Below are 20,150 nucleotides of genomic sequence, written 5' to 3' on the forward strand. Positions count from 1 at the left end.
ATTTGGAAAATTAGATTATGAGATCACAAAGTCATATATAGTTGATGTATGTGCAAAGGATAAAGGAAACCCAGCTTAACACTGACAGACCCATTAAATATGTGGAGGTGCTGGGAGGAGACATGATGTCTCAGAGTCAGTCCTTCAGCTGCTATCTCTCTCCAATGTCCGAATTCGGTGATTTCACCCTCGTTACGCCCAGCAGCACAACAAAAATACACACAGATTTCATATAGCATTGTCTATACCGTAAGGCTGATTAAGGCTGTCAATATACAGAGGGTGAGAGAGAGAGAGAGAGAGAGAGAGAGAGAGAGAGAGAGAGAATGAGAATATGTTGTTTTCAGCACCACAAAAGTGAACAGTGACTTTCCTCTGTAAACGGTTACATGTAAGTGAACTTGCTACTCCGATTTGTGTACTATTTTGCTCATAAAATACTTTTTTCTGTGTTTATCATATGTTAAGGTTTATTTAGTTTTCAAAATTTTGTCATTCAAGAAAAAAGTCATCCTTCTTGAATCTTCAGAACACCTCAACCTGCATCTTAGAGTTCAGTTAATAACTTGGTACTTTGTAATGATTTTATATATATATATATATATATATATATATATATATATATATATATATATATATATATATATATATATATAATCTGAATAATTTTGCAAGCAAAGGTAGCCCGACCCCTAACCTTAACCTTTACCTTAGTAACTTTCTATTCCAATTGTCTCCTACAAACTAGGACGAATTTGAGTGGGAATATTGACTGAAAGATATTATTACTTTTTTATTATTATTGTTAACTTGTTTGGTATTAATGGAGTGACAGCATGTGCATGTGTGTATGTGTCTTTAAGAGTCAGACATTTTGTTATTGGACGTCAGGGCTCCAATAATATGCATGACTGTACAAAGAGATCCACTCCCTCCCCCATAGCAGGGAATCGCACATTGCACAAAGGCAGTACAGACTGTGATGCTCTCCTCCTCTTAGAAATAAAAATGGATTACAATAAACGTCTGTGGCGAAATCGAGAAGTCAAGCTACGTATTTCTTGGATTTTACATTTTCCATCGATGTGGTGATTCGTCTAGATTTTCTTCCACAATGGCAAAAAGGACGTGGTTTGGAGGCTGGAGGTGTCTTTTATTCTGGTTGTTTCTCTTTCTTCTTTTGTGGATTAACGCACAAGGCCAGACTCGCTATTCCGTTCCCGAGGAATTGAACGTCGGCTCCGTTGTCGGAAATATTGCTAAAGACCTTGGCTTGAAAATATCCGAGCTTTATGATCGTAAATTGCGAATAGCCTCCGAATCAGGTAAGCAGTATTTCAGTGTGAATTTAGGAAAAGGTGAGCTGGTGGTTGATGAAAGGATCGACAGAGAGAGCCTTTGTGGACAGAACGCAAACTGTCTGCTGCCAGTTCAAGTCATAATCGAGGATCCTCTCCAGCTTTACAGAATAGATGTTGAAATACAGGATATAAACGACAATTATCCTCATTTTCAGTCAACCGAGCGCGCACTAAAAATCGCAGAGTCCACCGTGCCTGGAATGCGCTTCCCCCTGGAAAGTGCACAAGACCCAGATGTAGGAAGTAATTCTTTAAAATCGTACACGCTGAGCAAAGATGAATGCTTCAGCTTAAAAGTCAAGGATCTTGGTGATGGGCGTAAAGTGCCCGAGTTGGTTTTGGAGAAATCCCTTGACCGTGAGAAGAAAGCTTTACATCAGCTGATGCTTACTGCACTGGATGGTGGAAATCCGGTCAAATCAGGCACTTCTCAGATAAATATCACTGTCCTTGATAACAATGACAACAATCCGGTATTTAACAATGCGGTATATAAAGTAAGCATTAATGAAAACTCCAGTCGGGGGACGTCAGTGTTAAAAGTTGACGCTACAGATTTGGACGAGGGCACGAATGGTGAAATACAGTACTCGTTTGGAGAGCGCACACCCGACGCAGTGCGCTCATTGTTTCTCATTGATCCACAGACGGGCGAAATCATTTTGAACGGGCAGCTGGATTTCGAAACCACTCCGACGTACAATATCGAAGTCAGTGCCACAGATAAGGGGATCCCTGAAATGGAAGGCCACTGCAATGTTCATATCGACGTTTTAGACGTGAATGACAACCCACCACAAATCGTGCTCACGTCCAAACCGAGCCCAGTGCGCGAGGACGCACCGAGTGGCACCGTTGTAGCGTTAATAAGCGCTCGCGACTTTGACTCTGGCGTTAATGGGAAAGTTATTTTACACACCCAACCCGAGGTTCCTTTTATACTGAAATCGACTTTCTCCAATGATTATTCTTTAGTGACGAATGGAATTTTAGATCGGGAAATGTTCCCGGAGTATAGCGTAGAAATCACCGCGTTTGATTCAGGCTCTCCTTCGTTGAGTAGCAAAAAAACAATTTCCGTTCAAATCCTTGATGTTAATGATAATCCACCAAAATTTCCTGATAACTCGTTTAAGGCATACGTCAAAGAGAACAACAACCCAGGTTCGATTGTTTGTTCTGTCTCAGCTTCAGACCTTGATGTCGGAGACAATGCCAAAATATCTTATTCTATAATTGACTCCAAAGTCCAGGACATGCCCCTGTCGTCTTATTTCTACATTAACTCAGACAACGGGAGCATTTTTAGCATGCACTCGTTTGATTATGAGAAGATGAAAGTGTTTCAAATCCAAGTCCAGGCGAAAGATCACGGCTCTCCGTCTCTGAGCAGCAACGCCACGGTTCATGTTTTTATCGTGGACCAGAACGACAATGCCCCAGCTATCATTTACCCCTCCGCACTCATGGGCTCCGTGTCTCATCAGAGAATGCCCCGCTCCGCTAAAGCAGGACACCTCGTTACTAAAGTCACAGCAGTGGACGCTGACTCGGGCCATAACGCCTGGATTTCCTATCGGCTAGCGGAGGCCACGGACGCGTCTCTGTTCACTGTCACTTTACATACAGGAGAGGTGAGGACTAAGCGCTCTGTTTCAGAGCAGGATGACTCCTCTCAGAGACTGCTCATAGAGATAAAGGACAACGGAGAACCGCTGCAGTCCACCACAGTCACTGTGGATATACTGATAGAGGACGGCTTTCATGAACCAATCGCAGACTTTAGACACAAACACACAGAACCTGAGAAGAAAAATAGCAAAATCACATTATATCTCATCATTTCTCTTGCCTCCGTGTCATTGTTGTGTTTGGTGACATTTTTGGTCTTGTTGGTAAAATGCGCTCGAAGCAGTAGAGGCAGCTCGAGTTGCTGTATCAGACGGAGCGATTGTGAATATAAAAACCCCAACAGAAACCTGCAGATCCAGCTCAACACTGACGGACCCATTAAATATGTGGAGGTGCTGGGAGGAGACATGATGTCTCAGAGTCAGTCCTTCGGCTCGTATCTCTCTCCAATGTCCGAATTCAGTGATTTCACCCTCGTTAAGCCCAGCAGCACTACAGACTTTACGAATACTCTGAGCGTGCTCGATGCGTCTTTACCGGACAGCACGTGGACGTTTGAGTGTCAGCAGGTGAGAAAAAATGTGGTTTGCGTTAAATGTATTTCATTTACTTGCTTGTGGTGTAACAGTGGTGTGTGTGTGTGTGTGTGTGTGTGTGTGTGTGTGTGTGTGTGTGTGTGTGTGTGTGTGAGCGAGAGACAGAGAGAGAGAGAGATTCAGTGTTTCAGTCCCACTGAGATGAACAGCTCCTTTCGTTTTGACTTTTGTTAAATTAACGAAAAAAATTTGATGTCTGAACTTATTACATCACGAGAACTATATTGTCTGTAGCGTCAATTTGTCCCTCAAATGTTATACCTCTACTAAAACAGTGACTTAATTAGGCAAATACTGTAATTTAATTGTTGTATTTACAGAACTTGCTGGAAAAAAATGTTGCATTATTTTATTATTATATTGTTGATACACTATATTTTATTAACATTGGAATGATGTAAGATATGTGAATCAGATCACTCTTCAATAGTGAGGTGAGACTCTGGGAATGGAAAATACGTCTTACTTGACCTTATGGCGTGTGTCTGACGTGCGTGTGTGTGTGTGTGTGGGGGGGGGGGGGGTGTCTGGCAGGGATGGGGTTGGTTGGGGGTGTTAGAGAATGAGGAGGGACTGGCAGATGTTCCTCTGTAGTACCCCTCTTTGTCCCGGAATGGAGACAAAAGTCACTTTCCTCCAATAGGAAGTCGAGTTCTTTGTATAGCAACACAACCCCCACCTGCTAGTCACTCTGAAGACCCGAAGTACCACTTTCACAAATAGAAAGTTGGCCACGATGCGCTTTTAGACGCGCAGTCAGATTTTGTTTGAAATGTGGAATAACTAAATGCACGACTCTTTATTTATTTATTTATTTATCGTAATAATGTCTTGTACAACCAGGACTACATCTACTTTTAAAGTAGTTGTGTATTTATAGAGTTAAAGGACTGGTGATGGATTTCAGAGTGATGCGCAGAAGGACATCAGTGCTTGTTGGTATTTGGATAGCTCTGCATCTGATTTTTGAAATCGAGGCTTCAGAACTGCTTTATTTTGTGCCTGAAGAGTCCAAACCCGGGACTGTAGTTGGACATATGTCTAAGGATTTGAGCATAGACGTTCAGGCGATAATCCACAGGGAGCTGCGCATCACTTCGGAATCTAACGTTAAATATTTTGATGTAGATCCAACAAGTGGCGCTTTAGTCATCAGACAGGAATTGGACAGAGAGCGGATATGCGGATCAAGCTCATCGTGTCACATCCGCGCTCAGATTTTACTCCAGAAACCGTTAGAAGTGCATCACGTTACAGTCGAAGTCGTGGACGTGAACGACAACGCGCCTGCTTTCCAAACAAAAAACGTCTCTCTGGATATTTCCGAAGCCGCCGCACCGGGAACCGGTTTCCGTTTAGAGAGCGCGCGAGATGCCGACGTGGGGATCAATTCCCTGCGCGCTTACGTCCTCAGCCCAAATGACCATTTTATTTTGCGAGTAGAAACAAAAAGTGACGGCACTAAACTTCCAGTGTTGGTATTAAACGAACCACTAGACAGAGAAAAACACGACGCGTTCCGTCTGAACCTGACTGCAGTGGATGGCGGAAAGCCGGAAAAACTCGGAACTACTCTTCTTTTTGTGAACATTCTTGACATCAATGACAACGCGCCAGAGTTTGATCAACCACTGAAAAGGGTAACTCTTTTAGAAAACTCTCCTGCTGGGACCTTAGTAACATCACTCACAGCTTTCGACGCTGATCATGGGCTGAATGGAGAAATCCACTACTCCTTTCATAAATACACTTCTAGTCATGTTCTGCAACTTTTCTCTGTAGATCATGACAGTGGAGAGATCAGAGTGATTGGTGTATTAGATCGTGAGCAAGCACACATGTATGACTTCACAGTTCAGGCCAGAGACAGAGGCAGTCCTGCCATGGAGGGTTCCTGTAACATTAAAGTGGAGATCATTGATGTTAATGACAACACTCCGGTTATTAGCATTAATTCTGTCTCACATGTACTGAGTGAAGATGTCAGCTCAGGTACTGTAATCGCCATCCTCAGCATAAAGGATGGAGATGCTGGGAAAAATGGCGACGTAAGTGTTCAGATCCCACCTGGGTTGCCTTTTAAGGTCGGTTCTTCTTATGAAGGCCATTACACCCTAATGACTGATGGGCATCTGGACAGGGAAACCATGGCTGAATATACAATCACAGTGACAGCAAGTGATTCCGGCTCCCCACCCCGTTCCTCGCAGGAATCCTTTGTGGTCCGTCTTTCAGATGTTAATGACAACGCGCCGGTCTTTTCACAGCCCTACTACTCTGTGGATATTCCTGAGAACAATGCTCCAAATGCTCAGATTTTGGCCGTGTCTGCATTCGACCCAGATGTGGGAGAGAACTCCACTCTGTCCTTCTTCATTGTGGATGGTGATATCCATGGCTCTGTTGTGTCCTCGTACTTGTACATAAACCCTGAAACAGGACAGATTTATGCAATGCGAGCTCTTGATTATGAACAGATAAACATGTTTCAGATTGTAGTGCAGGTTCGTGATCAGGGTTCACCGTCTCGGAGCTCTAATGTCACAGTTCATGTGTTTATCCTTGATCAGAATGACCACGTTCCGAAGCTTCTATACCCTCCACTTCCTCCTGATGGCATGCTACAGTTTTTTGTGCCCATCTCTGCTGACCCTGGCCACCTAATTAATCGGATATCATGCGTGGATGGAGACAGCGGACACAATGCCTGGCTGTTCTACAGTCTGGCTGGTCCAGATGCAGCACTATTTCACATTGGCACTCATACAGGAGAGCTGAGACTAGTTGGAAAACTAGTGCAGGAGGAACGGAAGAGCATAATGAGCATCACTGTGTTAGTCCGGGACAACGGAAAACCAGTACTCTCTAGCACCATTGCTGTTAACATCACTCTGGCTGAGCAAACAACGGACACTTCCTCTGAGCTCAGGAGCTCACCAATGAGAAAAACAAATCACTCAGCAGATTTAGCATTGTACCTCATAATTTCTTTGTCCTCCATCATATCAGTCTCTCTCCTTACTATTATATTTATCGCACTGCGATGGCTGAACCGTCACGGTCATCTGACCTCCGTCATGCACAGACTGGGATTTAAGCGCCAACACAAGGACCTCCACCTGCAGCTTAACTCCAATGGCCCTGTTAGGTATCTAGAGGTTGTGGGAGCCTCTCAGAACCCTCATAAATCTGTGTACACACCCTGCTTCTCGACCATCTCTAGCCGGAGTGACTTTGTGTTTGTTCGGACGCCACGTGGCGCCATAAGCACAAGCCTGTCATGGAGATTGTTCGGTAGCTCACTCTTGAAGGTGAGGATTCTGAACATACACCATCCAAACATCAGAAAAATGAAATGTGAAGCTTGGTGGAGAATATAAATGAGGAAGAGGTTGGTCTATTTGGTGTGTGAGGACATAGTCACGGGGGGTGTGAATATTCAATGAGGCCTCAGGAAGGCTAGCACCACGAGAATTCCTAGTGTTAGACTCTGATTTCTCACATGTTGCCACAGCAAGGAGGATTCATTTATAAATGTGGAAAAATGCATGTGTGGATTATTAGTTATACAAGATTTCAGGATTGTTGACTAGTGTCATGATATTCCTATTAGCCACTGGTGCTGTCATTCTGGTTCATGTCGTGTTTAGATCATTCAAACAGCCTTGATGACCAATCTATAAGGAAACAGCTTTACTCCACGTGAATGTATAGGTAGATTTCAGGAAGCTAGATTTAAAGAAAGTTTAGAAACTAAAGAAAGTTAAAGTCTTTTACTTGTCATTTGGACAGTTGACACATGGAAAACTGCACTTTGAAATTCTTGTGGCAGCTCCACTAACAAATACTGGACATATTAAAATATAACATCTACTAAACAAAATATACAAATGCAAATACAAAATATACATAGGGAAAAAAACATTCAGTAGACAAGAATACACAAAATAAATAAGAGATACACAAAATATACATAAATATGAGTGGGTAGTGTACATACTGAGTGTGCAAATTAGTGTTCAACTGACCGATTAGTGACCATTTCTGAGATTATCCCAATAATTATATAACAGACTGTCTGATAACAAGCCTTCTCCATGTCTGATTAAATGATGAAGATCCCCTAATGGCAAACCTGCAATTAAATAAAAATTTCTACATTCTTCTTTCATCATCAGTTGGCATAATCATCAGAAAACAGATTCATGCAAACACGAACTTTCTTCAGGGCTTCAAAGCTTGATTTTTTTTTTTCATTATTATTTTACTAGACAAAATACTATTGTATTTATAGCGGACCCATGAGTTTGTCACCTTTCTATTGGTGGATTATGGATGAGCATGGTAGCTGCTAGAACTTTGTTGTCGGCTATCTTTGGTCTCAGTGACAATAAATTGATCAGCATGTTGCATTGGATTCATTCAACAGCCTCAACTCTTGGCCAAAGAAATATTTTACGACGTGTAAGTCTTGCCTACAAAAGCAAATTTGGATGAACATTATCCAGACAGTTGGGCTATTTTGTGTTTAGGCTCTGTCAGCTGTGATTGTGTATGGGGGGGGCTGGGGATAGGGTGGTTGATTGCCAACTGACCCAGTTACTGTAATCTTGTCCAATGTTTAGAGGATCAGTGAGACATTAAACGTGCTACATGTGATCCTCTTCAAATGAGGATGAGCATATTAAGGATAAAACAAGCAAATATCCCAATAATATCTGCAAAATTGTAAAATTAGCCATCACAATACTTCTAAATGTATTCATAAAAGCAATGTTTTTAACGGGAAGTCCATGCCATCATTCTGGCAAGCACTGAGTAACTCTTATACTGTTCAGAATGATACAGTACGATGTGTGATCCTATATCATAGACACACTCATGTGTTTCAGAGACATGATGGGTATTTCAATTATTCACACTTTCGATCCTGTAGACTGGCTGTCTCATCTCGCTAGACATCACCTCTATCCATTTCCTGTCCTTCACTCTACTTACAGGTCTGCAACTAACTGTATTGTGGCTTCACTAATTCAATTTCCTGTTTCAGAAACCTCAGTCCTTTATAACAACATCTCAGCAGAGGGAACTGGGCGCCAGTATTTCAAACTCTAAAAGCAAATATAAACCTGAATGTTTTCTCTTTTTTTTCCACAGCAAAAGCCACCAAACAATGATTGGCGCTTACCTCCGAACCAGAGGCCTGGACCTAGTGGGTAAGTAGATTATTGGCTTTATCAGTACTTCATATCGTATAAGAGGTTAAAGAGTGATCACAGGATAGTTATTGATTTTGATTAGCTTGGTGAAACACCTAATACAACATCAACAATATACCTAGTAAATACTTCAAGTAGAGGATTCTTTACCAAATCTAAAGAGTACTGGGATCACATTATACCTAGCTCAGGACTAAGCATGGCAGTGATTAATAATTGGGGGTCAAGATTTTGATGGCACTCCTAGAAAAAAAGGTTCCTCAACAGTTCCTTGTATGGTGAATGGTTCCATCAATGTAAAATAGTTTTACATGGAATAGTTCTACATAGATTTTCTCCAAACCAAAGAAGGGTTCGTTGATGGAACCTTTTTTCTAAGCCTGTGCCAGTTGATCGTTGCATTTACGTTAATCCTTGTAGTTTATCTCAATTGTAAGTCGCTTCAGAAAACTCATTTCCTAACATAGACGGCTGTAAAATGTAGTAGATGCCGGTCTCGTGCTGATCGGCATGTGGCTAAATGAGTGACAGGCACATTGCTACTATCCCTGTGTTCCAGCCAGCACAGGTTCCACACCCTGCAGCAGAGATGGACTCCATACGAGAAGTCCAGGTAGAGTGCAGGAAGTGGAAGAGGACAGTAGTGTGTGCTGCAGCTCGGCTTCACGTCGGGAGCCTTGTAGTTTTGTCAAGTTGTTTTAGAGCTGCTCAGTGTGTCTTCCAGCTCAGAATTACACACCGTCCAATGGTCTGGTCGTTGAGGGTCACTTCACTGTCGCAGACCTCAGGACTTTTGGACGCGTGTGTATCGCTGGAGGCTGTGTGTTGCATCTTGCTCTGTAGGTTTAACGTAGCACTGTGTGTAGTGTTGCCTAGTTAAGTGCCATTTCTTTTGTCTTTTTTGGAATCTTTTGCTTTGGCTTATTAAGACAAATTGTGTGTGGTCTGTCTTTGTAGCATAGAGAATATTTCTGTTGTCCTGTTCTTGACTGCAATTTTGTGTGTTTATGTGGGCAAAGACACAGCAGTCAGATGAACTGTAAAATCTTTACAGCATATAATTATGTCAAACATTACGTAAGGAATAAAACACTTTACGATGTGCTGTTATACGAAAATAGGCAACTGATTTGTTTGGTGATGATATTTCTACAGTATAACAGCATGTCCTGAAGTTTTCTTATTCCTTTTATACCATATCAATTTGGAAAACATTACAATATTTTAATTCGTTAATGAATTGCATGTTGTACTTTATATCCATTTAAAGTTCAATTTAATATTGTGGACCATCCACAAGAGATGTTACTAGCTATAAGATCACTTAAAGCAGCTATAAACCGTCATTCCCTTTCAAGCCTTTGTTTTTTTTTGTCTATGATGAGAAAGCTTACCGAGACAGCACAAATTATAAACTCCTCTGTCCTAAAGATGTCAGAAAAGTGACAGCTTTACCTTTACCTGAATGTTACAAATTGCTGACACTGGAGACTCCTTCCGTAAATTTACAGAAAATCTCATGAATGATGTTGTGAATTACTTGTTACTATAGAAACGATAATGTATTAGAACAAGCGCATTAACATATAGTAAACCTATGATTTAAATCTCAGCTGACTGTATTATCAGAGCTGCTGTTGTAGTAAATTAAAATCAACATTACTGTGGTATAAAGAGGCAGGTTCGAAGTGCTCGGTGTTCAAATTACAAGCCTCAGTGTTATGATTTGAATCTTGAAGGAAACTGATTGTTGATCCCAAACTGAACACATACTCTACATGAGCAAGAACAGAAAATCAATGTGTGTTTCCGTGTGTGTGTGTGTGTGTACTGACCTGTTTGCCTGTTTAATTATATCACGGCTGCCTCTGCTCACTTCGACTGCAGCCTCCATTACCCGTGTGCTGCTTTCTAGCACAAAATGGCCGCCTCAGCTCATCAGCCCGGCGTGTTTCATGCCAAGGACAGGCGAGCATGTGTGTGCGGTGTGTGTGTGTGTCTTTGTGTGAGTGTAAGTCTGAAACACTAAACTGCACTGTGTGTTGTGCAGAGCTGGAGCTCGTCCTGAAGAGGCTGGTGCCGGCGCAGTAGTAGGAACAGGACCATGGCCGAATCCCCCCACAGAGGCAGAACAGCTCCAGGCTCTGATGGCTGCTGCGAACGGTGAGCTTCGGTCCATTCTCTTCTATTTTTTAATCTCTTTATCACATCACTAGTCCATTTAACTCTCTTAAGAGAGATGTGAGAGATTAGAATCTTAATTAAAATCTTATTGGCGCAAGTGCTGTAGAGGGAGTGTGAAGAAAATAGGAGAACTTCATTATGAGGCTGTTTATTTTGCACAATGGACCAAATCAAATATTTTACAAATGTAACTTTGTCCTGTAAATAATGATGTGATGCCACCATGTAGTACGATGTAAAAACTTATGAATGCCACTGGATTTTATATAGAACAAAGGCGAACAGAACATCTGCACATGTGGATGTCACAAGAACTACAGCATGCAAGGAATAAAAGACTCCATGTCAAGCTGTTATAGGAAAATCAACAATCAGCAACATGGTGGTGTGATGAAGCAGAGTTACCACCACGTTACCATCGTGATGTTGATTATTTTCCAATAACAGCATGTCCTGAACTGTTTTCGTTCTTCTTATACCCCAGCGAATTTCCAACCATTGCTTATTATCTAAAGAATGACGTCACACTTTTTATCGATATACACTTAATGTTGTGGAATGTCATTATATGTGTTATAAAGTATGTTATAGCAGATATAAATAGTTGTTCCCTCTCAGACTCTTTTTCATTCTCTTAAGGATAATAAGACCAAAAAAGAAACCTTTAAAATGATTACACACATTTTTTATCCGTTTAAGTGGAGAGTCCAGCATACAAATCCCTGTAAATGAGCTGTTAATATAGAAATGATGATGTGTTGGAAAGAAAAAAATAACAATCAACACCTTCTGACCATTCTGAATCCAGAATTCAGCATCAAGGCTGGACTTAAGAGATAAAAATGACAGAGAGATGCTTACAGTTGGCTGAGCAAAGGCCGAAAAAGAGACAAAAGACACTTTCTTCCTCTGTCACACAGCTGCAGTCTGACTGCGAATGCCGCACCGCCTTATCGCTCTGGCTGATCATTATTTCCTTTCTGCAGTACGATGAATTAGCTCTGGGGGATAACTATTCAATGAGAAATCAACTCTGGTTGCTGTTCATTGAGTAAAAGCTCTGTAAGAGTCTACATGGCAAAGAAACCAAATGCATTTGAGTTAAAGAGACAAAGATGGTGTGTTAGTGAGGCACAAACTCCACAAACACCATATGAATTCTGCAAGAACAGTGAACAATACCAGTGTGGCTTTCTTTTTATGCACCATTAAATGTGTGACAAGATGCCAGTAGAGTCTGAGAGTGTGGCTGCAAGCGTGTGTTACAGCATACATAATGCATGGGGGAGGGAAAGGCAAAAGCAGGTCACACACTGACTGCAGTGCAGTGCTTTAGTCGACAGAAGTCTGCGAGTTATGTCTTCTGTGCCATCAGGAAAAGGCTGTTATTTCTATATTAAGATGAAGCATATCGCTGTTATATTCTTAAATCTGATTGGTTGTGAAGTGAAGTGTTGATTCATCTTCTACAAGGGCAGCTCTGACAATAGTGCACAATAAGAAGGTTACAAAAATGCACTGGTTCTAATACATTATCGTTTCTATAGCAACAGCTCATTCATGACTTTCAAGTTTTCTGTAAGATGTTTACGTAACATTTACGGAAGGAGTCTCCAGTGTCGGAGCTTTGTTACAGTCAGAGATAAAGTTGCAGGGGATTTTTTCGTCTTATTGAGAGAGGGTGGTGAAGGAATTCGTGAACATTACAGCAACATTAAACGGAACTATAAATGGGTATGAGTATGTGTTCCCTGCTGAAAAAAAAAACAATAGAAACCATTACTGAAATTCTAATAGTTTCCACTACAAATAACATTATGAACCATCAGATGTCCATTAAAACCATTACCGTTATTGGTATCCACTAGACGTAACATGCCACCAGTAGAAGTTGGTTGTTCTTTAATGACCAGATAATTGGAGCGTTGCTGAAGTACAAGATGAATAAAACACTTGGGGACATGCAGTTATAAGAAAATAATCATGTTCTGGGGTTGTAACAAAAATAATCACTTTTATCACACCACCCAGTTTTGTGATTATTTTTCAATAACAGCACAACACACAGTTTTATTCTTTACTAACCTTGTAGGACAATTAAAAAAAAAAAAAAAGTCATGCTAATAAACTCAGCACACTGACACTATAACAATTCTTTCTTTTGTCTCCTACTTCATCTTTTTTCTACTTCTCTCTATCCATTACATCTCTCTCTCTCTCTCTCTCTCTCTCTCTCTCTCTCTCTCTCTCTCTCTCTCTCTCTCCTCCCCATGTCTCTCCCTGTTGCTTTAGAAGTGAGTGAAGCCACAGCGACTCTCGGTCCTCGCTACAATGCTCAGTACGTCCCAGACTACCGACAGAACGTTTACATACCTGGCAGCACCGCTACGCTAACGGCTAACCCACAGCAGCAGATGCCTCAACAGGCTCTGCCACCTCCTCAGGCCCCGCCCCAGGCCGCTCCCACCGCCGACGTCCCCAAGGCTGCCCCGACCCCGGCCAGCAAGAAGAAGGTCACCAAGAAGGACAAGAAGTAAGGCAGTAGGACAGCGTTAGATTAGATTAGATTAGCAGTGGCACTCTACTGCTCCAATCCGAGCATTTCTCGTCTGCGCATGTTAAACTAGAATATTTAATCATCTGAAATTTCTTTAGTGCTGAGACTAAATTTCAGTTCCGTTTAGTTCTTAGACACGATGCAAGAAATTCCCAGCTTTTTTTTGTGTGTGTGCTAGATTTTGTACCCTAGTGTAAAAACAGAAACGTCAATAAGAACTTAACAGGACGAGATGTTTACGTTCGTGTAACATAGACAAACAAAGTCTGTTCTGTAATCCTGTTTGATAGCACTGCTGAAAAATACACATTGTCATGTTTTTTTGTGATCTTTATAAATGCAAAGTAGATGCTACTTGTTGTGACAAGAACGAAAATGAAATGTGTGGTGTATGGGGGTTTTTGGGGTTTTTGGGGGGGTTTTTGAGGATATGCCATAGCCCTGGGAAAAAGATTTCAGTTTTCTTCTTGCATGATCCACTTTTTAAACCATAGTATTGAAAAAAAAACTATGCAGTGTGGAAAAGAAAAGATGCGTAAACGTATGAAGTTAAATGTATTTACAGTAAGAGAAGGCATTTTCCTCATAAAAACACCAGCAACTGAAAAGTTGGACTGTTTGTATTGTAGGAAAAAAACAAAAAACAAACGTAAGATTGGATTCAGTCTCCGTAAAGTTGTTTAGCGCTACTAAAGCAATGCTAGCTTAATGATATATAATGATTATATATAAAGTTATTATTTAAACACCCACCAACTCCGTATAGCCGTATATCACTCCTATCGATTTGCATTAAATGAAGTGTTTCCTAGACCTTGGATAGAGTGGATGTTTCCCGAGCCTTTGGTCTGTGTTAGCACATTTTTGGTTGAGCATGATCATTCAAAGTTCTTCGGTTAAAGCCGATCGAGTTGTGGAATGAGAACCCTCAAAACTTTGAACAAATAAATAATATTCACTGGATTGATGGAGATATGAAGGAGATATTTGATGTGGTAAACATTGCCAATTTTACTCTGTGAAACTTCCTGTAAATACCCCCCCTCCCTGCCAATTGGTAAGATCTCGGGGTGTACGTCGCTCTGTTCTAGGCCAAATTCGACTTTATTACTCTCCTACTTTCTGTACAATCCGAAATCCCAGTGTAAATAAGACATGTGACCTGTCTGTACAAACTAGAGCCACAAACATCAGGCTAGCACAGGAATGTTTCAGTATTTTTTAGAAAAATATCATTAAAAAAACAAACAAAAAGAAAACCTAAAAAAAAAAAAAGTGTAGTGCTTTAGATACAAAAACGCTTCAAACTCACTTACTAACCAAACTGTAAATACAACCATGCCATCTATGAAGGAAACGCAATCGTAGCTTAGGCCTTGTGAAATTTTAAAAAATGTGCATATTTTTGTGTTTATTTCCTTCTCTTTCACTTTATTTCTTCCAAGCTAAAAAAAAAAATACTAAAAAGGTAATGTGCTTTTAGCGTGCCCTTCCCATGACATCTCTCTATAGTCTTCTGTGTTTGTAATTACAGTAAGCTGTTAATGCTACCGGAATGGCTATTCCTGTCTGTTTAACTCTAAATATATATAAAATATAAATGTCTGTCTGCTGCTTGAATACCTTTCTGTATTCAACTGTGATAACTTTCTTTTTTAATTTTTATTTTAACCTTTTAGCGCTTCATGTCCTGCTTTTTATTCCATATGCAGATATTTATATGGCTGTTGATTTTGTTTATGTTCTTGTTTATTAATGGGACACTTACATTTCAAATAAAAGTTTGTCAGAACTCACAACCCGGTCTGTCACTGAGTGTGGTTTTGTAATCGCTTTAGGTCTTCATTCTGCTTTAACTGCAGTACAATTAATATATTAACATAATAAATAATACTACTGTATATGTATATTTATACTGATATAACAATTGGAACCAATTGGAGATCATTATTATGACTGTATACATGTTTGAAGACTAGAAGTGGAGCCGTATGACCAAATATTACTTTGAGGTTTGTATTAAGTATTATTAGTGGGCAGTTGTTCTAAGCAAAACCCTAATGAGATGCTATTTTTAAACTCTACCATCTTCCAAACCGAATAATCAACCCAGTCTCATAGAAAAAATGTTCACATATAACTTATTTGCGATGGATAACGGATAAAAAAAGTATAAATGTGACATATTTTAATTAATAAAAACTATTAATTAAAAGGACTTAAAACACTTTAAGGCATGCAGTTTTTGGAAAATAGTCAGCCTGAGAGTTGTTTGTTTTCCTACAACATCGTGCTGTGTTGTGTTTTATTTCTTAATTGTTTCAATGGCCAATTTAGACAGATCTAAATCATGAAAAAAACATTAACTGAATGAAGTGTGTCTAAATTTTTGACTGATACTGAGACACACCAAACCATGAGCATTAAAAACAAAATCGATCTGTTATCGCTGAGTGTTATAGCACCAACGAATGGCATGTATGCTCAATGATGCAAAAGGATTTTATTAAAATAAACACGGACCATGAACCATACCCTTTACGACAGATTTGCATCATACGCAGGTTTTTACAGAGGATCCAAGCCCTCTTCCATGGCTCTGTTTGCCAGAAAAACACACTGACTCATGTCATTATGAGTCATATAAATGATCCGATCCAAAAACAATTCCTGAGCTAAATCAAGAAATTTCTACTACGTCATGTATATCATCAGCAACACAATGCTCAAACAATCCAAAATCGAATAGCCTAGTATGAGATTGACCTCCATCGAATAAGCCTCCATTTCATTATGCCGGCTCTGTGGACCTGCAGAGAGAGGAGTTGACAAAATGGCCGACGTCTCAAGCATCTGCAGCGGTTGCCTAGGTGACGAGAGGAAAGGAGGCTATTTTCTGATACAGCAGCCTCCATGTCTATCTGTGCAAGCAGGTGAACAGCTAAATGAGCATACCACTGCAACACGCATAGGGCTATAAACATTTGATACTGTTTTCACAAGATTAGAATTGTAATCTGCTAATGGAATGAAATTATATGAGGCTCAGAAATGTAGAGAAGCTGCTCAGGCTGTTTTGTCAGCTAAAGCAGAGAGGAGTAGAGAGACTGAGAAAAGTAGAAGAGCATCATGGGGAGGATCTATTCCTCCAGCCAGCAGCTGTTTAAAGAGCAGCCGCTGATTGCAGAATTATTCAGTTAATCAGGGGTTTCACTAATCACCCCCAATCCACAGAGGGACGACAATTACACTTCATAAAAAAATTAATTTAAAAAAACCCTGTCTCAGACATATTGAAAGAACACAGCAAGCCAGACATGTCTGCTCTGGTAGCCTCAGGAATCATGGAGTTATTTAAATGTAAATAGTCACACAATTTCACATCCTGAATAATTCATATGACAAGGTAGGAAGTGGTTAGGGATTTGAGGTTAGGGATTGAAAGTGAAGTCAAATAATATTAAATGATATCCAATGAACTTAAAGAAATGAAATTAGCGTGAAATCAAGTTTATTTTATAAAGGAAAAAAATACAGTAAAAATAATAGCTAGTACTGTGCACAAGTCAAGATGTTGACACTGGAGACTCCTTCCATGAATGTTAAATAAATATCTCCTTACCCTGGAGAAAACTTTGTCTGTTTGTTATTCATTTAAGTGGAGTGTCCATCATGATTGAACTGCTGCTATGGAAATGATAAACTCTGAAAAATAACAGTTCCAACCGTTAGAACCAGAAAGTGTTTTTTTTCCAGCCTGATGCCATAGTAGAACCCTTTTAAGTTGCACAAAAAAAGTTCTTTAGAGAACCATCTATGTACTGTTGTTTTAAAGAACCTAGAAATGGTTCTTCCCTGCAGTGCCATAAGGAACCATTTTATTTTATTTTACTATATTTATTTAAAGTTCTCTAAAAAAAAAAAAAAAAAAAAAAAAACCTTAGTTAGTGCTTTAAGGAATTAAAGTAAGGTTCTTAAGAATGATGCCAGGAGAACCTTTTCAGTCCCACAGAGAACCTTATGATTCACTTTAACCTGTCATGGGATTATACCTTGAAGAACCTGCACACAGCACTGAAGAGCATATAATGAAACAAAGAATGTGTTTAATCTCCAAAGAACCATATAGCTCAATATAGCTCAACTCAAGAACCCTATACAATGAAAAATGGCTCTTGACAAGAAGAAAGTTCTTTGCAGAACCTATGGTGCTTTAAAGAACCATCAATAAACATTTATTTTTAAGAGCGTAAGTGCATTAACATAAACCTCTGACTTGCAGAGCTGCTATTATAGAAAATTAAAAAGCACCTTCTGACCAATCACAATCCAGAATTCAACTGTACTGAGGTGTAATGAGAAATAACTTCATATTTTCATGTAACTTGAAGCAGCCAATCGTTTAAAAAAATTTTTTTTATAACTGTTAAATATTGTAGTTGCTTGATACATTTTTATAGAACTTTATAATCTTTATTTATTTAAAAAAAATACTTACAAGGAATGATTACCAACTTACAAAGAATGATGCAGTTATAATGATATTCTGAATACAGGTTACATATAGGAAATGCTACTGAAAATGATCACTAAACTAAACTACTATGATTCTGTGTTAACTGATCTACGGAACATGGCTTCTTAAAGACTCAGCATTCCTGTGTCTCTCACTCTGATGTCGCATTTGTTGCCTGGCAGATTTAACTGACCAGAGGAAACAGTGATTGGTGACGGTGTCCATGTAGATAGGTCAATAAACACACAGAGGCCAGATGCTCTTTTCAGGTTCCACCATGTACCAGTGGTCATCTCGTCATGAAAAGGTCACTTCCTCCTGAATCATTCACTTGACAAAGGCCAAGTGTTGACCAGCTCTGAATTCATGGCACATATACACACACACTTTTAATTCAAGGGCTTCGAATAAATCATTCCTTCACAAGAATTCAGACATTTGTGTGGCTTTTCTTGTTAAAAAAATGATAACACCATCACACTCACTGTTTGTTCTCTCACATACACAGTGTTTGTTGCTTTTCTTTGTTCTGAGTCGTTTGTGTCATTCATGAACTAGCAAAAAGAGAGAACGAGGGAGTTATTCTGCAGGAATAAAAGACTCCATCTGTTGTGTGGACCTCCCTCCTTCCTTTTCCCTCCTCTCCAAACCCCCAAGCTTCCTCCCTCCCTCCTGCACGAAATTGGCAGCTTCCTATAAAGGAGGAAAAAGCCCCAATGCAGCTGCCGTTACCATGGAAACAAGGCTGTCAAGTCAGCCGTACCACCCGCAGCATGGAGGATTTAGAGCATCCAAAAACGACACACTGAGACACTTTCATACTCAGAGCAAAAGAGAAAGACTCCATTATCTCATCTCTTCATATCGGCTTAATTAGGAAGTCCATTTTATTTCTGTTACGACAACGGTTGCTTGAGAAATTGGTTTTGTAAAATGCTAAAAAGAAATATTTTTTGATGTATACTTCACTGAAAAGGAAATAAATCCTAGACAAAATTATGGGGTGTCTTGATTGATATGGACAGATCTATTTTTGATCACATGACCACAGCCATTTACTCCCTGAAGAAAAGAAAAAAACAGTTATTAATAAATGAATAAAAGATGGAAGGAATTAACCAATAAATAAATATTACAATTCAGATACATATCTGATTGTTTGGTATTTATAAAGGAAATATTTTTGTTGATTTGTTAACATTAGTTTTTCTAATCATCCTTACAGGTAACAATAAGCAGTAGTCAGAATCGATCTATTTATCTGTAAAGATTTGCTTAGGTCTTCTTTAGGTTCCTTAGAAATGCATTTACTTGTGTAGTTATAGTTGTTTTGTCATTAATTATTTGCATTCTTTTAGCAATCTATTAACAATGGGGGGGGGGGGGGGTGAGATCAGCAGACAAACTCATGGTCAAAATAAAACAAGGGTCAAGGGTTCAACCAAAAGCAATGCAAAATAAAACCAAATTAAACTGACTGCAAAAAAAAAAAAAAAAAAAAAAAAAAAAAAAAAAAAAAAAGTGAAGCCTTGCCCCTCAGAAACACAGTGCAACTGCAAAACCTTTCCAAATTAGGCTCAACATGAACTGGTTTAAATAGACAGAAGTAAATGAGGGTTAACAGGAAACAGGTGAGTTCATCAGGCAGGCGAGTGAGCGAGAGAGAAAGTGAGCGAGGGAGATAACATCTGGACTGGAGTGGATTGTGGCTTGGAGGTGGATTCAGATGTGACAGTGTTTATAGTGTCCCAAATATATATAGAAATACGTTGTTGTACCTTGTTAAGGTCCATCACTGTGTGATTTCACAAATGTACCACATTCAGTGGAAGTTAAGATGAGTAACTAATGTAAGTAACTAATGAAACTCCTGTTGATAAGCTAAGAATCCTTGGAAGAAATAACATTCACAGGAATCGTAATGAGTGATTTCATTGGATTCATTTCGTTCCAAACAAATGACGGCAAAGAAACCATAGATGCTATAACTCTGCTTAGGAAAGGAAAAAAGCTCATTGATCCAAGTGTGAAGATGCACTTCAGCAAGTTATGCCATGAAATTGTACACACTCTTAAAAAATAAAA

At 39.7% G+C, this 20,150-nt stretch overlaps 1 protein-coding gene across 50 annotated transcripts in view; it reads left to right on the top strand.

Moving 5' to 3' along the window:
* Positions 1-15,348, top strand: part of LOC108276785 (protocadherin beta-16) — a 210,794-nt gene extending 195,446 nt beyond the window's left edge. For 37 of the 50 annotated variants that reach the window (XM_047160956.2, XM_053686777.1, XM_047160944.2 and 34 more), the window contains exons 2-5: positions 8,747-8,805; positions 9,368-9,421; positions 10,859-10,971; positions 13,285-15,348. In XM_047160956.2, coding sequence (XP_047016912.2) covers positions 8,747-8,805; positions 9,368-9,421; positions 10,859-10,971; positions 13,285-13,529 — 471 coding nt within the window. In that variant the 3' untranslated portion in view covers positions 13,530-15,348. Of the gene's footprint in view, positions 1-4,131; positions 6,901-8,746; positions 8,806-9,367; positions 9,422-10,858; positions 10,972-13,284 lie in introns of those variants that run through there. The other 13 variants (XM_047160974.2, XM_053686788.1, XM_047160973.2 and 10 more) reach the window with 4 other exon arrangements.
* The last annotated feature ends 4,802 nt before the right edge of the window (positions 15,349-20,150 follow it).

This window comes from Ictalurus punctatus, chromosome 16 (assembly GCF_001660625.3).
Source record: "Ictalurus punctatus breed USDA103 chromosome 16, Coco_2.0, whole genome shotgun sequence".
NCBI classification, from domain to species: Eukaryota; Metazoa; Chordata; class Actinopteri; order Siluriformes; family Ictaluridae; genus Ictalurus; species Ictalurus punctatus.